At 38.3% G+C, this 13,213-nt stretch overlaps 1 protein-coding gene across 1 annotated transcript in view; it reads right to left on the minus strand.

Moving 5' to 3' along the window:
* ADAMTSL3 (ADAMTS-like 3) overlaps nucleotides 1-11,915 on the minus strand; it is a 183,058-nt gene extending 171,143 nt beyond the window's left edge. Inside the window, exon 1 of the mRNA XM_009886113.1 lies at nucleotides 11,835-11,915. Coding sequence (XP_009884415.1) covers nucleotides 11,835-11,915 — 81 coding nt within the window. The remainder of the gene's footprint in view (nucleotides 1-11,834) is intronic.
* Nucleotides 11,916-13,213: the final 1,298 nt, after the last annotated feature.

The following is a 13,213-nucleotide window of genomic DNA, read 5'->3' on the forward strand; positions in this document are numbered from 1 at the left end:
AACTTTAGCAGTGAATAGAGGTTTTCAGCATTGCACACCACAATCTAAAAACGGGAATCATATTTTTAGGGGTGTTAAATGCTCCTTTAAAAAAAAAAAAAAGTGTGCTAGCTTTTCTCTGCAGACAAATGCATATACACTTTGACAGGTACTAGGTACTTTTGATTTAACTTGAAGATGCAGATGTAATTTTTCAGAATAATACAGTTGTCTAACTTTTAAACGCATCGACCTTGGACACTGAAAATATTACCAAGAATTTGGGTCCTTCATCACAAGGACAGGTTAATGGAACCAGACCAGCCTCATATCACTTGATGAATCACATTATTATAAAAATTAGTAAACTGCTTAAGTATCATGGAATAATTTCATGAAGAGGTCCGATTTCATGAAGATTCGTCTGATTTTGAGAAGAGCTGGGGAAGAACTAGCAGGTGCGAGGATGTTGTACCAGGAAACTCTTCTCTCAGGAGACTGGATAGAGTTGATGACATGGGAATCTTGGGTTGCCAACTTTCTACAGAGTATATAACCCTGAAACTCTGGGAAAATGAGTTGGATTATTAAGGTTTAAAGAGAGAGGCCTGCCCATTACTGAAAGATAATCTAATTGAATTTTGCCAATTTTATCTGGATGATTACTCTCAAGATGAAGGGCTAGTGCCACTTTTTCATTGCTGGGAGACCGTTTTCTTCACTTCTTGGCTCCCTTCTTTCACAGACCCACCTGGAGCTAAGAAAGCACATTAGTGAAAATTCCCCACCAAGGATTAGTTTTGTGCAGCTAACTGTGCTTTCTCCACACTTAATACAGCTTTTCTTGAGAGGAGTTCCTCAGAACTCAGCAACCTTACTCTCAAAGTAAGGCATTCTTGAACAGAGAAAGACAATGTTGAGTGGTAACAGTGGAACCTAAAGGTTGGCTTTGACTATTCTGATCCAGGCATGCACATTACTGGTTAATGTTTGCATAATTCATTCACATTTTGTGCCAGAGGAATCTCTTACTTCATGAGTTAAGTTTTATTCATAGCTGAAGTCTACATTCAAAATAAGACTAGGCTATTATGGAGGCAAAGACTTATAAAAATTGAAAACTCCCTTTGAAACACATGCTTTCCAGTAAAAGCAGCTAGCAAAATGCAAAACACGGTCAACATTCCAACACCATGATGTCAATTTTCATATGCACAGACAAAATGCTACATGTAGAAATCAACTGTCTGTATCTTCCTTATTTATGGTGTGCTTCTATTTCCCTCTATTTTCATTAGCAGAACTGCACCACGCAGTGGAGAATGCAAACCCGTAAAAGGTTCAAAGAGAATCTTCTGAATATAGTAAATCTGGCAAAAAGTCACATTGGTGTTTTTCTTTTTTATTTTTTTTATAAAAATGAATTTCCATGTTCTGCTTCAGTTCTCCTGAAAAATAGCATACATGCTCTAAGGACTGGTTATGATGTTCCCCTCTGCAGTAGTTCGGGGAAATTCCTGCCAACAGGGATGGGCTGGAACACCTGATAATATGGTCCTCAATGACACACAATAAAAAAGTGACATTTAAAAACAAAATGGAAATCACTTCAAATTTTGCAAGGTTTATAAGCAACAGGCAGATTATCTTTTTTATTATCTCTGCTTTTTTTCCAGAGGGATAAATACAGTCAATTCTCAAGAAAACTAACAGCTGCAGACACAGCTTTAAATGCCACCTGTCCTTAGCAGTTACATGAAGAAGAGATGAAATGATTCACACCACACAACAGGAAATATGATAACCAACTAGTTAGCACTAATGATATTCAGCTTCAGTTTGCTTCCTATGGGCAGGTTTTACTCAGGAAAAACTCCCACTGATGTCTCCAGCAAAGTGCCTGCAGACTTCACTGGCACTGTTACTCAAGTGCAGAATGTACTGTTGAAGCAGAAAGCCTGAATTTTACAAAATAAGGTCTCGCTTGTGGCACAGTAACCTAATGAATTCCACAGGGCTCCCCACCCAGGATCTTTTCAGGACTGAGGTTTTACAGTGCCTAGGCTAAGAGTCCTCATACTGCCACTCATTCAGTGTGAGCTTTTGGCAGACAAGGAATAATGGGACGGTCCTATAGTACAGTTGATGAGGACAAGGTCTTTTCTTTAGTGTTCTCAAGGACTGGTCTTAACATTTGAAATAATAAAAAAGTCCTACGTTTTCCCCATTTCTAAATAGTGCCTTCTATGTGACATATGACAGATGGCTCACAGAGGTCTAAATTCAGCAAGAAAAATAAGCAATTATAAACAAATACATCATTGGTGTTTGCTAAGGACATAATTCAAGCAAGTTCAAAAGATCAGAACAAGACCCACATGTTCTGTTATCCCAGCTAAGGCCCTTCTCAAGATGGTTATCTACAGGAAGAAATTTTCTCCAAGAGAAGATTAGTGTTCCCAGTACATCCCTGTTGCCCTTGGAGAAACTGTGCAAGTTTTTTTTAAAAAGTAAAATTCAGCTCATAAATAGCAATGTTACTTTGAAAGGGAAAACTTTCTGTGTATTTTTAATTTTTATTTAAGACTAGGTAAAGATTTAAAAGGTTGCAAGTTAAGAACAGGTGATGCTAACAGGATATTTGAAAGGCCCATGAGACTTGCAACATTAAGTAAAATGTATTTGCCTACTGATCTAATTGCTTACTAATTTTCAAATCTATTCCCACTGGATAAGTAATGGCATTTTAAGCCCAGCTCCTGGCATTAAAAATACATTTGTAGTTTCCTCTTAGCAGAAGATAAACAGCTGCATGGTAAAAACCCATGCATTAAGATGGCATTCGGGAGGTTTTCTTATAGTTTTAACCAACCTATTGTGTTCTAAAGTTAACTGAAAGAGGTAGGAAGAGGAAATGGGAAAAGCATTTGGGTGCGCAGTTTCACACTGGGGTGAAGGTAAGTGCTCACTCATGCAGGGAGAATGTCTGGAATATTTGTGTCTTACAGAAGGACGGACCACATAATGAAAGTGGAATTTAAGCCAAGCCTTATTTTGTAAGATATTAGAAGCCACTTCTCTGTTTATCTTGATTAAGGAAATACCAGTGTTTGTTTAAAAACAAGAAACTACTCCAGCAATTAAGCGAGATGGCCCAAATTTCCTTTAAAAAAACTTTAAAATTTGAAAATGCACCAGAAACATAATAAAAATGTTTGTTAAGAAAAAAATTGAATAACAGTGTTGTAAAATTAAAAAAATATTCCAGGCAGACATAAAGAAGCTCAGAATGTAGGCACCTACATAGGTTTTGATCAAGTTCTTATGTGCCCGGGACATACCTCCAAATACACCTGGATTTTGGAGAATAGATTTCTTCAGTGTTAGTTTTCACATGAGTCATAAGTGACAGTAGATCTAGGATTGGTTCTAACTTCTAGTTCAACAATCCTCAAGTGTAGCCCCAAGGAACATCATAACTACATAAGAACAGCTGAACTTGTTCAAAGGATCCATCTAGCCCATCAGCTTCCAACATCAGCCATAACTGGACACTCAAAGATTATACCCGGAGCAAGGATCTACAATACTTCCCTGGAACACTGTCCTGAACTCACCTACTTAGCCTGCTGTGGTTTGTCAATATAATAGTACTGAGTGGATCTTCTCAGTACTTGTCCTGTCTTCCCCGAAATCCATGTAAGCTTCTACTCAAAAAAAACCCTACAGCAAGGAACACCACAGATCATTACATGGAAGACAAACACCTTTCATAGTTTTGAATCTGTCTCCTAGTACTTTTATTTAATGGCACTCAGTTCTTATAGCGGAAGAAACAAGTTACCAGCTGATCCCTGTCTAGCCTTTTCACCCCGTTCACAAAGGGATCAGAACTGTATACAGTACTCAAGTGTGGGCAAACCAGGAATTCACACAGTGAAAGGATGATACTCTTTGCTTTGTTTTACACCTTCTTTTCATAGCATTTTCTACCGTTCAGTTTGCACTGTTAAATGCTGCCAAGCTCTGAGCTGGCTGTTCCATGAAAATACTTACCTGAGAATCACTGATCTAGAGAAAAAGTGTAATAGTTAGTCTCATAAAACACCTTATATTCATATAAACAAAGTTATAAAAATCAGGCCACAAAAACAGAGCCTGTTCAAGCAGTCTTATCAGTTAGTAGCATTAGCAAAATCCCTACATAGCATACAGCATACACAACGCCTCTCCAGCGATAGATGTATTCTCTCTTCTATTTTCTAAAAAATGTATTGATGAGATCAGCTGAAATAATCAGTAATATGTTGGATGTACCTGGCAGTTTCCAACTAGAAAATCATCTACCAAGCAGGCAATACTCAAGACACTACTATGCTATTGGTGTTTTCAGCCAACATCCATGTTAGTCAACTAGGGAGAAGTTTAAAACTATTTGGAGACCCAAGAAAACAAAATACCAAATGAATAATGAGACTTTGAAAACATCTAATAAAAGAAGATTCAAGAGAGGAAGCCAAATCATATTTTAGGATATTTAATTTGTTATACATCCACAGAGAGCAGTGAGCTTGTTTAGCCTTCTGCTTCCACACCACTGCTACAACAACAAAATGCTGCAGTAGCAGGGAAAGCAAGGAAAACTCCCACCAGAAGAGGCAAATCTGAATGTATCGGAACCAGTTCTTGCATTGTCCTTTCCCATCTCTGCATGCCAGTAGATGGCCTGGAGCAGTGACAAATACAAGCAGGGAAACTGCAGAAAAAGGGTGGGATTTTTTTTGAGCTAGTTAATTTCTTGCTGAATCAGCCAGCTGGGAATAAAGCCAGTTTCTGCAGCCTTCTCAGAGCTTCTGCAAGGTGCAGGCCAGGAAACATTTATTGTCAAACAGAGCTTGAGAGAACACGATCCCTTACTCCTCGCATTCTGTTGCGGTGCAGGTGTGCCCATGTCATCTTACTTCTATGATACTAAAAGGCAATAGATCAGGCAGCTAAAACTCTCGTCACCTCTGCATTTACTATAGAGTGAGCCTCTATAGGTCCTTTCACATATACACACTATAAATGATACCCTGTTCTGCTTGCATGCACTGACAAGAGATTGCATCCTGTAAATTTTAAGCGGCTTTGATTTTTGGCAGAGCACCTGATGACAGAAAAAACATTACATAAATACAGAAATACATGTTTCCACATATAAATAAATACTCCACTTATTTAACTCTACAAAACAGCATCTTTAACCAGTTGGAACCTCCCACCGTGACAAAAATGACAGCAGTTAGCATACAACAACAATCTAGTAATTGCAATCGTAAATGCATTTTTAATATTGTTTCACAATTTAGTCGAGCTGATTTGCATTCGCTGTGTTTCTAGTGGATCCAGAAGCATGACAAACTGACAATTCTTGGAAACCACATTTCTCAAAACAGACTGAGAACACTGTTCTCATTTTCTCTCCATAATGATGTTAAATCTAATAAATATAAAATTAGAAACAGAAATAACATTGTTCCTAAACAATTTATGTAATATGCTGTCTGGAAGGGATATATTAAACCAAATTTTCAAAAACTGTCCTCTCTTTATAAACACATGATGCTTGTACTTGCACTTCTCAACTACTATGAAATGTCTATACGCCCAGGTACTAGAATTTACACACCAGAAACTTATTCTTTCAAAAGAGTTTTAACGGTGAAAGTTTTGGTTTAATCAGCTAAATATGATGACAAACGCTTAGCCAGACTTTTGGAAGTGTCTAAGGAACCTAATACCAGATTACCATTGGATTAATTGAAATTTACCTTGTTACTAGTTTCAAAAAATCCAGTTATACCAATACACTTAAGCGCTTAGCAGTATTTGTGCTTAACTTATGTCTCAAGTCCTACTGAAAGTCACCAAAACAAGGGCTCCACATAACACAGACCCTTCTGAAAATGCTGCTATATCTGCATTAAGTTTAGCACCCTTGCATAGCTGACAGTCATCAAAAAGTGAGTTTGCAGAACGGTACTTCCTCCTAGAAGTTGGAGTGAGGCCATTTTGAAAATATGACCCTAAAACTCAAAAGCACTTGACAGTCTACATAGTTCAGCTAATATCAAGAAAAGTTCTCTTATGGGAAAGAAAGTTCTAGACACACTTCCAAATCCTAAAGGAATTATTTATGTATCAGCGACAATAAAGTGAGTGCAGAGGGCATATCAGAACCGCAGTACTATACAGTTCCTATGCAGGTCTTAGTTATCTCTCCAGAGTTGCCATGGCTATATCCAATGTCCTGTCTGGAATGCTGTGCTCACTGGCAAACCGTACTTCAAAAACAAACCCACTCTTTCACCATGCACAAACTCTCTCTGTTTTACAGAGTTTTTGCATAATAAGAATTACACTGGAATTGTTCAAGTAAAACTGTGTTGGACTGTACACAGCCACAAGACTTTATCATCAGTATTATCAACTATATAAAATCTTAACACCACACTGACTTAACAGGAAAATACAACATTTGCACAGTATGATATAACTCATGCCCAAAGATTTCTTGCATAGCCTTACAACATAAACAAGTATAGAGGCACAATTATAAATCTGCTCCCACTATCACCTAAATTAATATATTTTACTACTTCATTGCAAGCCTCATTATATTTGGTATTTACTTAAACCTCAGCTCCTGGATTCAGGTGAGCACGGAGAACTACTTTAAGAAAAGCTTCAAGCCCCAGAGTTGCAGATAAAGACAAAGATGTGAACCCTACAGGTTCTAGAAGTAAAAGCAAATAAAAAGGACTCAGGTTTTAAAATAAATGCTCTTTTGAAACAAAACTCATTATTTTAGATGGCCAAATTATGATTTCTGAACAAAAAGTAAAAAGGGCTGTAATATCAGTACAATCAACATCTACATTTTCTGTGACACAAAGGCAGGAATGGAATTTGGTGCACTGTGTGAAACTGTCACCTCAGTGCCATTTATGCCCCAATTTGGTAAGGAATATGAAGGATCCAGCTGCACCAAGCAGACCTGAATGGGTAATTATCAATGACTAAGCGTTCAAGTATCTCCTAAAACCAAAGATTATCCTAGAGCTATTCTTTCATTTATTCACTACTTTCTAAAGAGAAATTAGAAGCCACTGATGTTGTGAGAGCTTACTCCTACACTGGAGACTTCTCTAAAAGCGTTTGACTCTTGGATACCTCGTTTTGGAACCAGCAATTTGTAGCTCTACACACAACTGATCTGAGAATCTCCGCCCATTTTTTAGTGTAACCTCAATAAAAATTCTCATCACAGTGAGCAATGATACCCATGTAGGAAGGTGTAGATACAGAATTTGAAAACTACCTTTGCAGCATTGGAATGAATGGGTTTGGACCATGCTTGAGCTGATTTTCCAGAGTTGTATCACTGCAAGCATCACTCATAATAGCTATGATAAAAATATTTACTCAGAAAATGAAAACAAATAAATGAGATAGTAAAAGGATCCCTTCGGTGATATAATCTGTACTTTTGGTCATCTCCCATAGTCAAATTAAATTTTTTACGAGTACATTTTTAAAAAATAAGTATTCATACATTGTTTGTCTCTCAAGTCACAAGACAGATTCATCAATTTTTCCGGGAATTCAACTCTCTTCAATTGTAAATTGGGGGTAACAGCAGTTCAGATCCCATAAGCGCTGGCTGAGCAATCATTAATATTAATAAATTCAAAGTAAGTTTAGAAACTTACATAAGTTTTCTGGTAATGCTGTCACTGAGCAACAACCTTGTCAATAACAATGAATATTTTAAGTCAGAACACTTCTACAGAGTCTCAAAAGTGTTATTTGTCTATAGTAGAGGCATTTCATCTTCAAACTAAGAATAAAACCACAGGCCTGTAGAGGCTGATGGCAAAACTCCAGATGGGTGCAGAACTGCAACCTGCCTACAAAAAAAAGCAAAACTGCTTCAGATTTAACTCTGGACTTGCAAATCTCATCCTCATATTTTTGATTAAAGTTACCAGAGATTTAAGAATCCTTACTATTGTATGGCATGTAGATCAATCTATTTTCTGACCATCGGTGTGCAATACATTCAGTGAATGTAAAACAATATTCCAAAGGTTTTCCGCAAAGATGGTCTCCAAGCCCAGTATGTCATATAGTGGACGTCAGATTTTTGGCCTTGCAAAACTCAAACTTAAAGGCATTTACTATGTTGGTAGTTTTTGGCATATCGGTTATGGCAGAATCATTTTGAATAAGATGTTTTCAGCTTGTATATCCTTCATATCCAAAATAATATCACAGATACTTCAAAAAAAACCCCAAACATAACGCAGGCAGGGATTGCAGAAACATAAATCATGGGAGCAACCAACAGTTTAGTCAATGAAGATGTGACCTCTGAAACTTCCCCTTCCACAGAAACCCAAAGCTAATGCTTCTTAAATATCCAGACATAGTGTCTTAGCTGTTCTTCCCTTCCTAGACATTAGCAGCCCCACGGTCTTTGGAGGCAAAATGGACTGACTTGTAGAGGGTTTATTTTGGACTGCAGGAACCTAAGAAAATACCAGCATGCTCCTGACTTGTAAACAACATACCAGAGAATAAATCTAAAATGAATCCATGTGTAAAATTCTTGATGACATTTTTGTCTATATGAATCTGCTAGCCAGTATTTCTTGTTGCCATTAAGCCATTAGTAAGTATATGCAGATAAACAGTCTTACATGCATTTCATAACAAATAAAACAGCCTCTAGTTGAATGGTGTAATAAAATGTCCAATGTTAAGAAGGATTTGGTTACCAGGCTGAACATACTGCCTTTTCAGTTACCAATATGGAGCCATACGTACTCGAGAGATCACTTAAGAACAGCAAAATTGGACTTGGATACTTCTATTTTGTTTATTAGCTTAACCATCTCCTAAAAATCTGTAGTATTGATAGCTCACCTGCTACCACGTGAGAAAAATTAAGAGCCTTTTTACACCGTATTTAACAATAAATACACATGAATATTTACATTCAAGGCCAAGGATAAAGTTAATGTTCACAAATGCACATAGTCTGTGGAATACGGTAACTTCTTTGGATACATTCATCATTTAAATCTTTAGAAACAACAAATTATTCCATGTTGCTGCTAACATTTGGTGGTGGAGGTTTTTTTCCTTTGTTTTTAAGAAAAAGCAAAACATACGGACATTATTTGCTTGGATTACAATTGGCTTTAGACTAATGCAGTTCCATTCGTTTCATTTATATTGGCACATATCAGAAAAAGTAGGCTCTATGTCTGCGAAAGAACACAGCCAAAGCTAGCCTGTAAGTGATCTCCTCCTGAGTCATTTACACCACTGCTCTTGGTCACAGAACAGATTTAATGAACAAGCAGCTCAGCTGTAAACTATTCATTGGGTTATCCTATGAAATCTAGCTTGCCTACTAGTACAGCGACCAATCTGCCCTTGACAAAATGTTGTCAAACTTGAGACGCTGCACATCTGTAAGGGCAGAGTTCAGTTTGGAGCCTAGCTAAACACCATGCTGTGCTTGTTACTATGCTATAAAGAATCAGAAAGGGCTCCCCTAACCAAAGTTAACTTCCATTTCTTCTCAGTAACAGCTACCTCTTTTTCACAACTTCTCATGTTAAAGTTTTCTTTGCGTTACATTCATACCACATTTCCACCACATTCTTTTAAAATGGCCATTATTTTATTCTGTACCTGCCTCAAGCAGGATGAAATTAATCAATTGCACATAAGTGACATGACATAGACTTGTGACCTTGCCCAGCATCCAATTGTTTCTAATTGATTAGCTCCAGACATAAGCACTTTAATAGCCAAAAACAACACAAGTGGAAGCTATGGTACAATATTAGGGCAGAAGGACTGTGTGTGGTCCCTATAGTATGGCCCCAAGCAACCAATTAAAGAATTAATGGTTACTGGATACCAAAAATGTTATGTTAAATAATATAAAATAGCTTTAATGTGCCTAAAATTGTGATAAAACACCTAAAACTTAGGAGCAAAAGGGCCTCCTACAAGATTGGGGTTAAGTGCTAATGACTCAAATATGCCAAACAGATTAGAATATTTTAAAGAACAATCAAGATCAAAAAATTTGACCTGGATTGTAATGTTCGTAAAGCTACTCACAATAGCCGATTGATTACTACAATGTGTTTGGGTTGTTTTCATTACAAAGAGACAAGTGAAGCTATGCCAAACCATTCGTGGAGAAGAGGAAACTATGCCACTACTGGTTCCAGTTCTACAATAAGAAAAATATGAAAGCAAAAATACAAGAAAAATATTGTAAAAAAAAAAAAAAAAGTCTCCTCATAACTAAAAGGCCCAAAGAAAAAGATGACATTTCCCTTCTCTGAACTTCTATTCTCATCACGAACAGAACTATTAAGTGAGCTTTACATACTTCTTTCTCAGCGTTTTATAGGGCCGGTTATTACAGCATCACTCAAGCGCTTGCACACAAAAATACAAGCTGAACAGGCACAACAAATCAGGAATATTTTTTGTTCTTGCATAAGAAATATGCAAGCAAAAAGCACTGTTGTCCTATCTGCTTGGACATGCACTGAAGGTACTGCGTTTTACTGCACAATCAGTATGAATAATAATCTTTAATGGTGAGTCCTTTACTCAAGTAACCAACATACTTTCATGACTAGCTGCAACCATAATACAGATACAGGAGGTGTTCACCAACAGGTAGCTGGCGAGTGACTCGCAGCACACAGTGCGCTCAGCAGTGCTACTGAGGGTGGGTTGGACCCCCATTACCACTACCTTAAACCTCAAAGACCACCCTAAATCAATCATAGCTTACTCAGTTGTCTAGTACAGTCTCCTCAGTTGTTCATAATCGTTTTGAATTTATTTTTGCCTGCTGTATTATCCGATTCAAAATTCTTCAGGATGTTTATATAATGCCCAGAACACCAGGCTCCAGTTTGAAACCCCATTTCTCAGCATTGCAATAGTACAAACAGTAGACAACAATATTACAGGAAAAAGCATCACTGATTTTATTAAAACCAAGATTTTACTTTGTTTGGTCAAAAACTACTGCAATACTTCAAAACATTATGCTGTTTATTTCAAAAAATATTCTTCAGTTTATTTAGCCGTCCTTTTCTAAGGATTTCTGAATTTGGGTGTATTTAAGACTGAAGAATCCTTGAAACATTCTGTGCTGTGGGACCTATCAGTATAGAGAATGACATGCTATAACAACATCTTTACTGCATGCCAGCACACCATATTTCTTGAAATACTCACTTCTTGGAACTGATTAGGCTCATGTGTCAGGCAATAGATCAGTTGGCAGCTATGGTTTTCCTCCATCGTTCCTGTATTCATTGAACACTTGAAGCAAAGATGTTTTTGGACCACCTTTTCCCCTGACACTGATTTCCAAGTGCTTTAGATGTTTCTACCCAGGTATTTATATAACCCTTGTCACTTACAGTATCTTAACACTTATCAGGTGCTAAACCTCCTGGGAGCAAAGAGCAGCTGGGCTGCCTAGAAAGACCCGTGGCATTACACATCTGGCAAGATCTCCCTTCAGTCCCCATATAGTGAAGTCAGGTAGAGTATTACTAGGAAGAGAAAAAATATTAATTTCCCACATGGATGTCTTTGAAATTCAGTTCAGTGAAAGGAGAACCTTCTCATCAGGAGCCTTTTATTTACAGTGTAGTTCCTTCAGCTGTTTTCTGTTTAAAAAACAATAATTCAAAGTGTGCAGCAAGATCATCTGATAAAGAACCAGGCATGACAATAGCAACAAGTTCATTACCTACCTGTAGGTGAGCATAGATAGCAATAGCAAGCCAAGCGATCTCCCAGGAGAGCCCTGTGGCTTTAGGGCTGGCCATCCTCATGCCTTGAGACTCTGCTGAGAGAAATTGTTTCAAGTTACAAAGAGAATCAAGTGGGCTCCGCCAGAATTTCAATGACTAAAGCAAACTGGGCAAAGGCATGGAACCAGCCTTTGGAAGAAATGCAATGCAAACACCGGAGTTTTGTGCCGGCCAGAGAAGCAGACACACAGTGCATGCCATGAGCACAGCCTGCAGGGTGAGGTAGTTCCAATTAAGGAACAGAAAGGGGGAAAATGAAAGATTTGGGAAAGCTGGCAATAGCGGGCAAGTTTGATTTTCTCCTGAATGTGAGTCAATTTATCAAATTGGGAACCCCTCCCATCTTGATCTCCAGAAAGTAAAATCCAAGGAGCACAGGATTTCTGATGTACTGTTCCAGCACTTTCACTCACTCAAGGTTGAGAGCCCAGCCCTGGGACTTCAGCAGTTATTTGCACTGTCTTTAAAAGCTCTGATCATAACAGCTCAGAGACTAAGCAATCAGGGCAGAGAAAAAAAATAATCCATCATTTTAGCGATCATCATCATTACAGGGCCAACATGAAACTGTCAGTCACTTTTAGTAAAAACTTCAATTTAAAATTGTCAACAAGAAAAAAATCATGTAATAATGCTGCTAATTCTGTTAATTCATAGTGTCAATGCATCTTTTTCATTACCACAGTGATCTCAAAATAGTGCAAGTTCCACGCACCCCTAATACACACGCACAAACACGAACAGCCCTCCTTCCCCTCCTCCCAGCCACCACCCCACTATTTTGCAAAGCCCCACAGTGAATGCAAATCTCTCCTTCAAAAAAAAAAAAAAGTACTCCTTTCTAAAAGGTCAGATATCCCAAAGGAAAACCATCTATTCAAACAGTTCTTGCACCTGTCAACTAAACATATTAAGGATTCCTTACAGAAATAAGTGTTTTATTTCCTCCCTCACAAAAAAAAAAAAAAAAAAAAAAAAATTTAAAAGTTCCCCTCCCTCCCAAAACCTTTAGCACTCCTGGATGCTTTTGTCACTCAAAAGTTTCAATCAACTATGGCAGTAAGAGACGGAAGATTCTTTCCGTTTTTTCTTTTCCTCCCCCCCTCTCGCCAGGCATCCAGGCATCGCTGAGAGCAACAACCGGCAAAACACACCCCACTCCGGTACTTCACAGGTGTCGGTGCCTGGAAGCTCCTCAAGGGCTCTACAAGCAACCCGCGCCGCTCTGCCCTCTCGGACGACCCTCGCCCAGGAACCGCGGCCGCCCCCGCTCACGCTGAGCCCGACCGGCCCCTCTGGGGGAGCCGCCCGCGGGGCCC

The sequence above is a fragment of the Charadrius vociferus genome, unplaced genomic scaffold (genome assembly GCF_000708025.1).
Source record: "Charadrius vociferus isolate BGI_N301 unplaced genomic scaffold, ASM70802v2 scaffold365, whole genome shotgun sequence".
NCBI lineage: Eukaryota > Metazoa > Chordata > Aves > Charadriiformes > Charadriidae > Charadrius > Charadrius vociferus.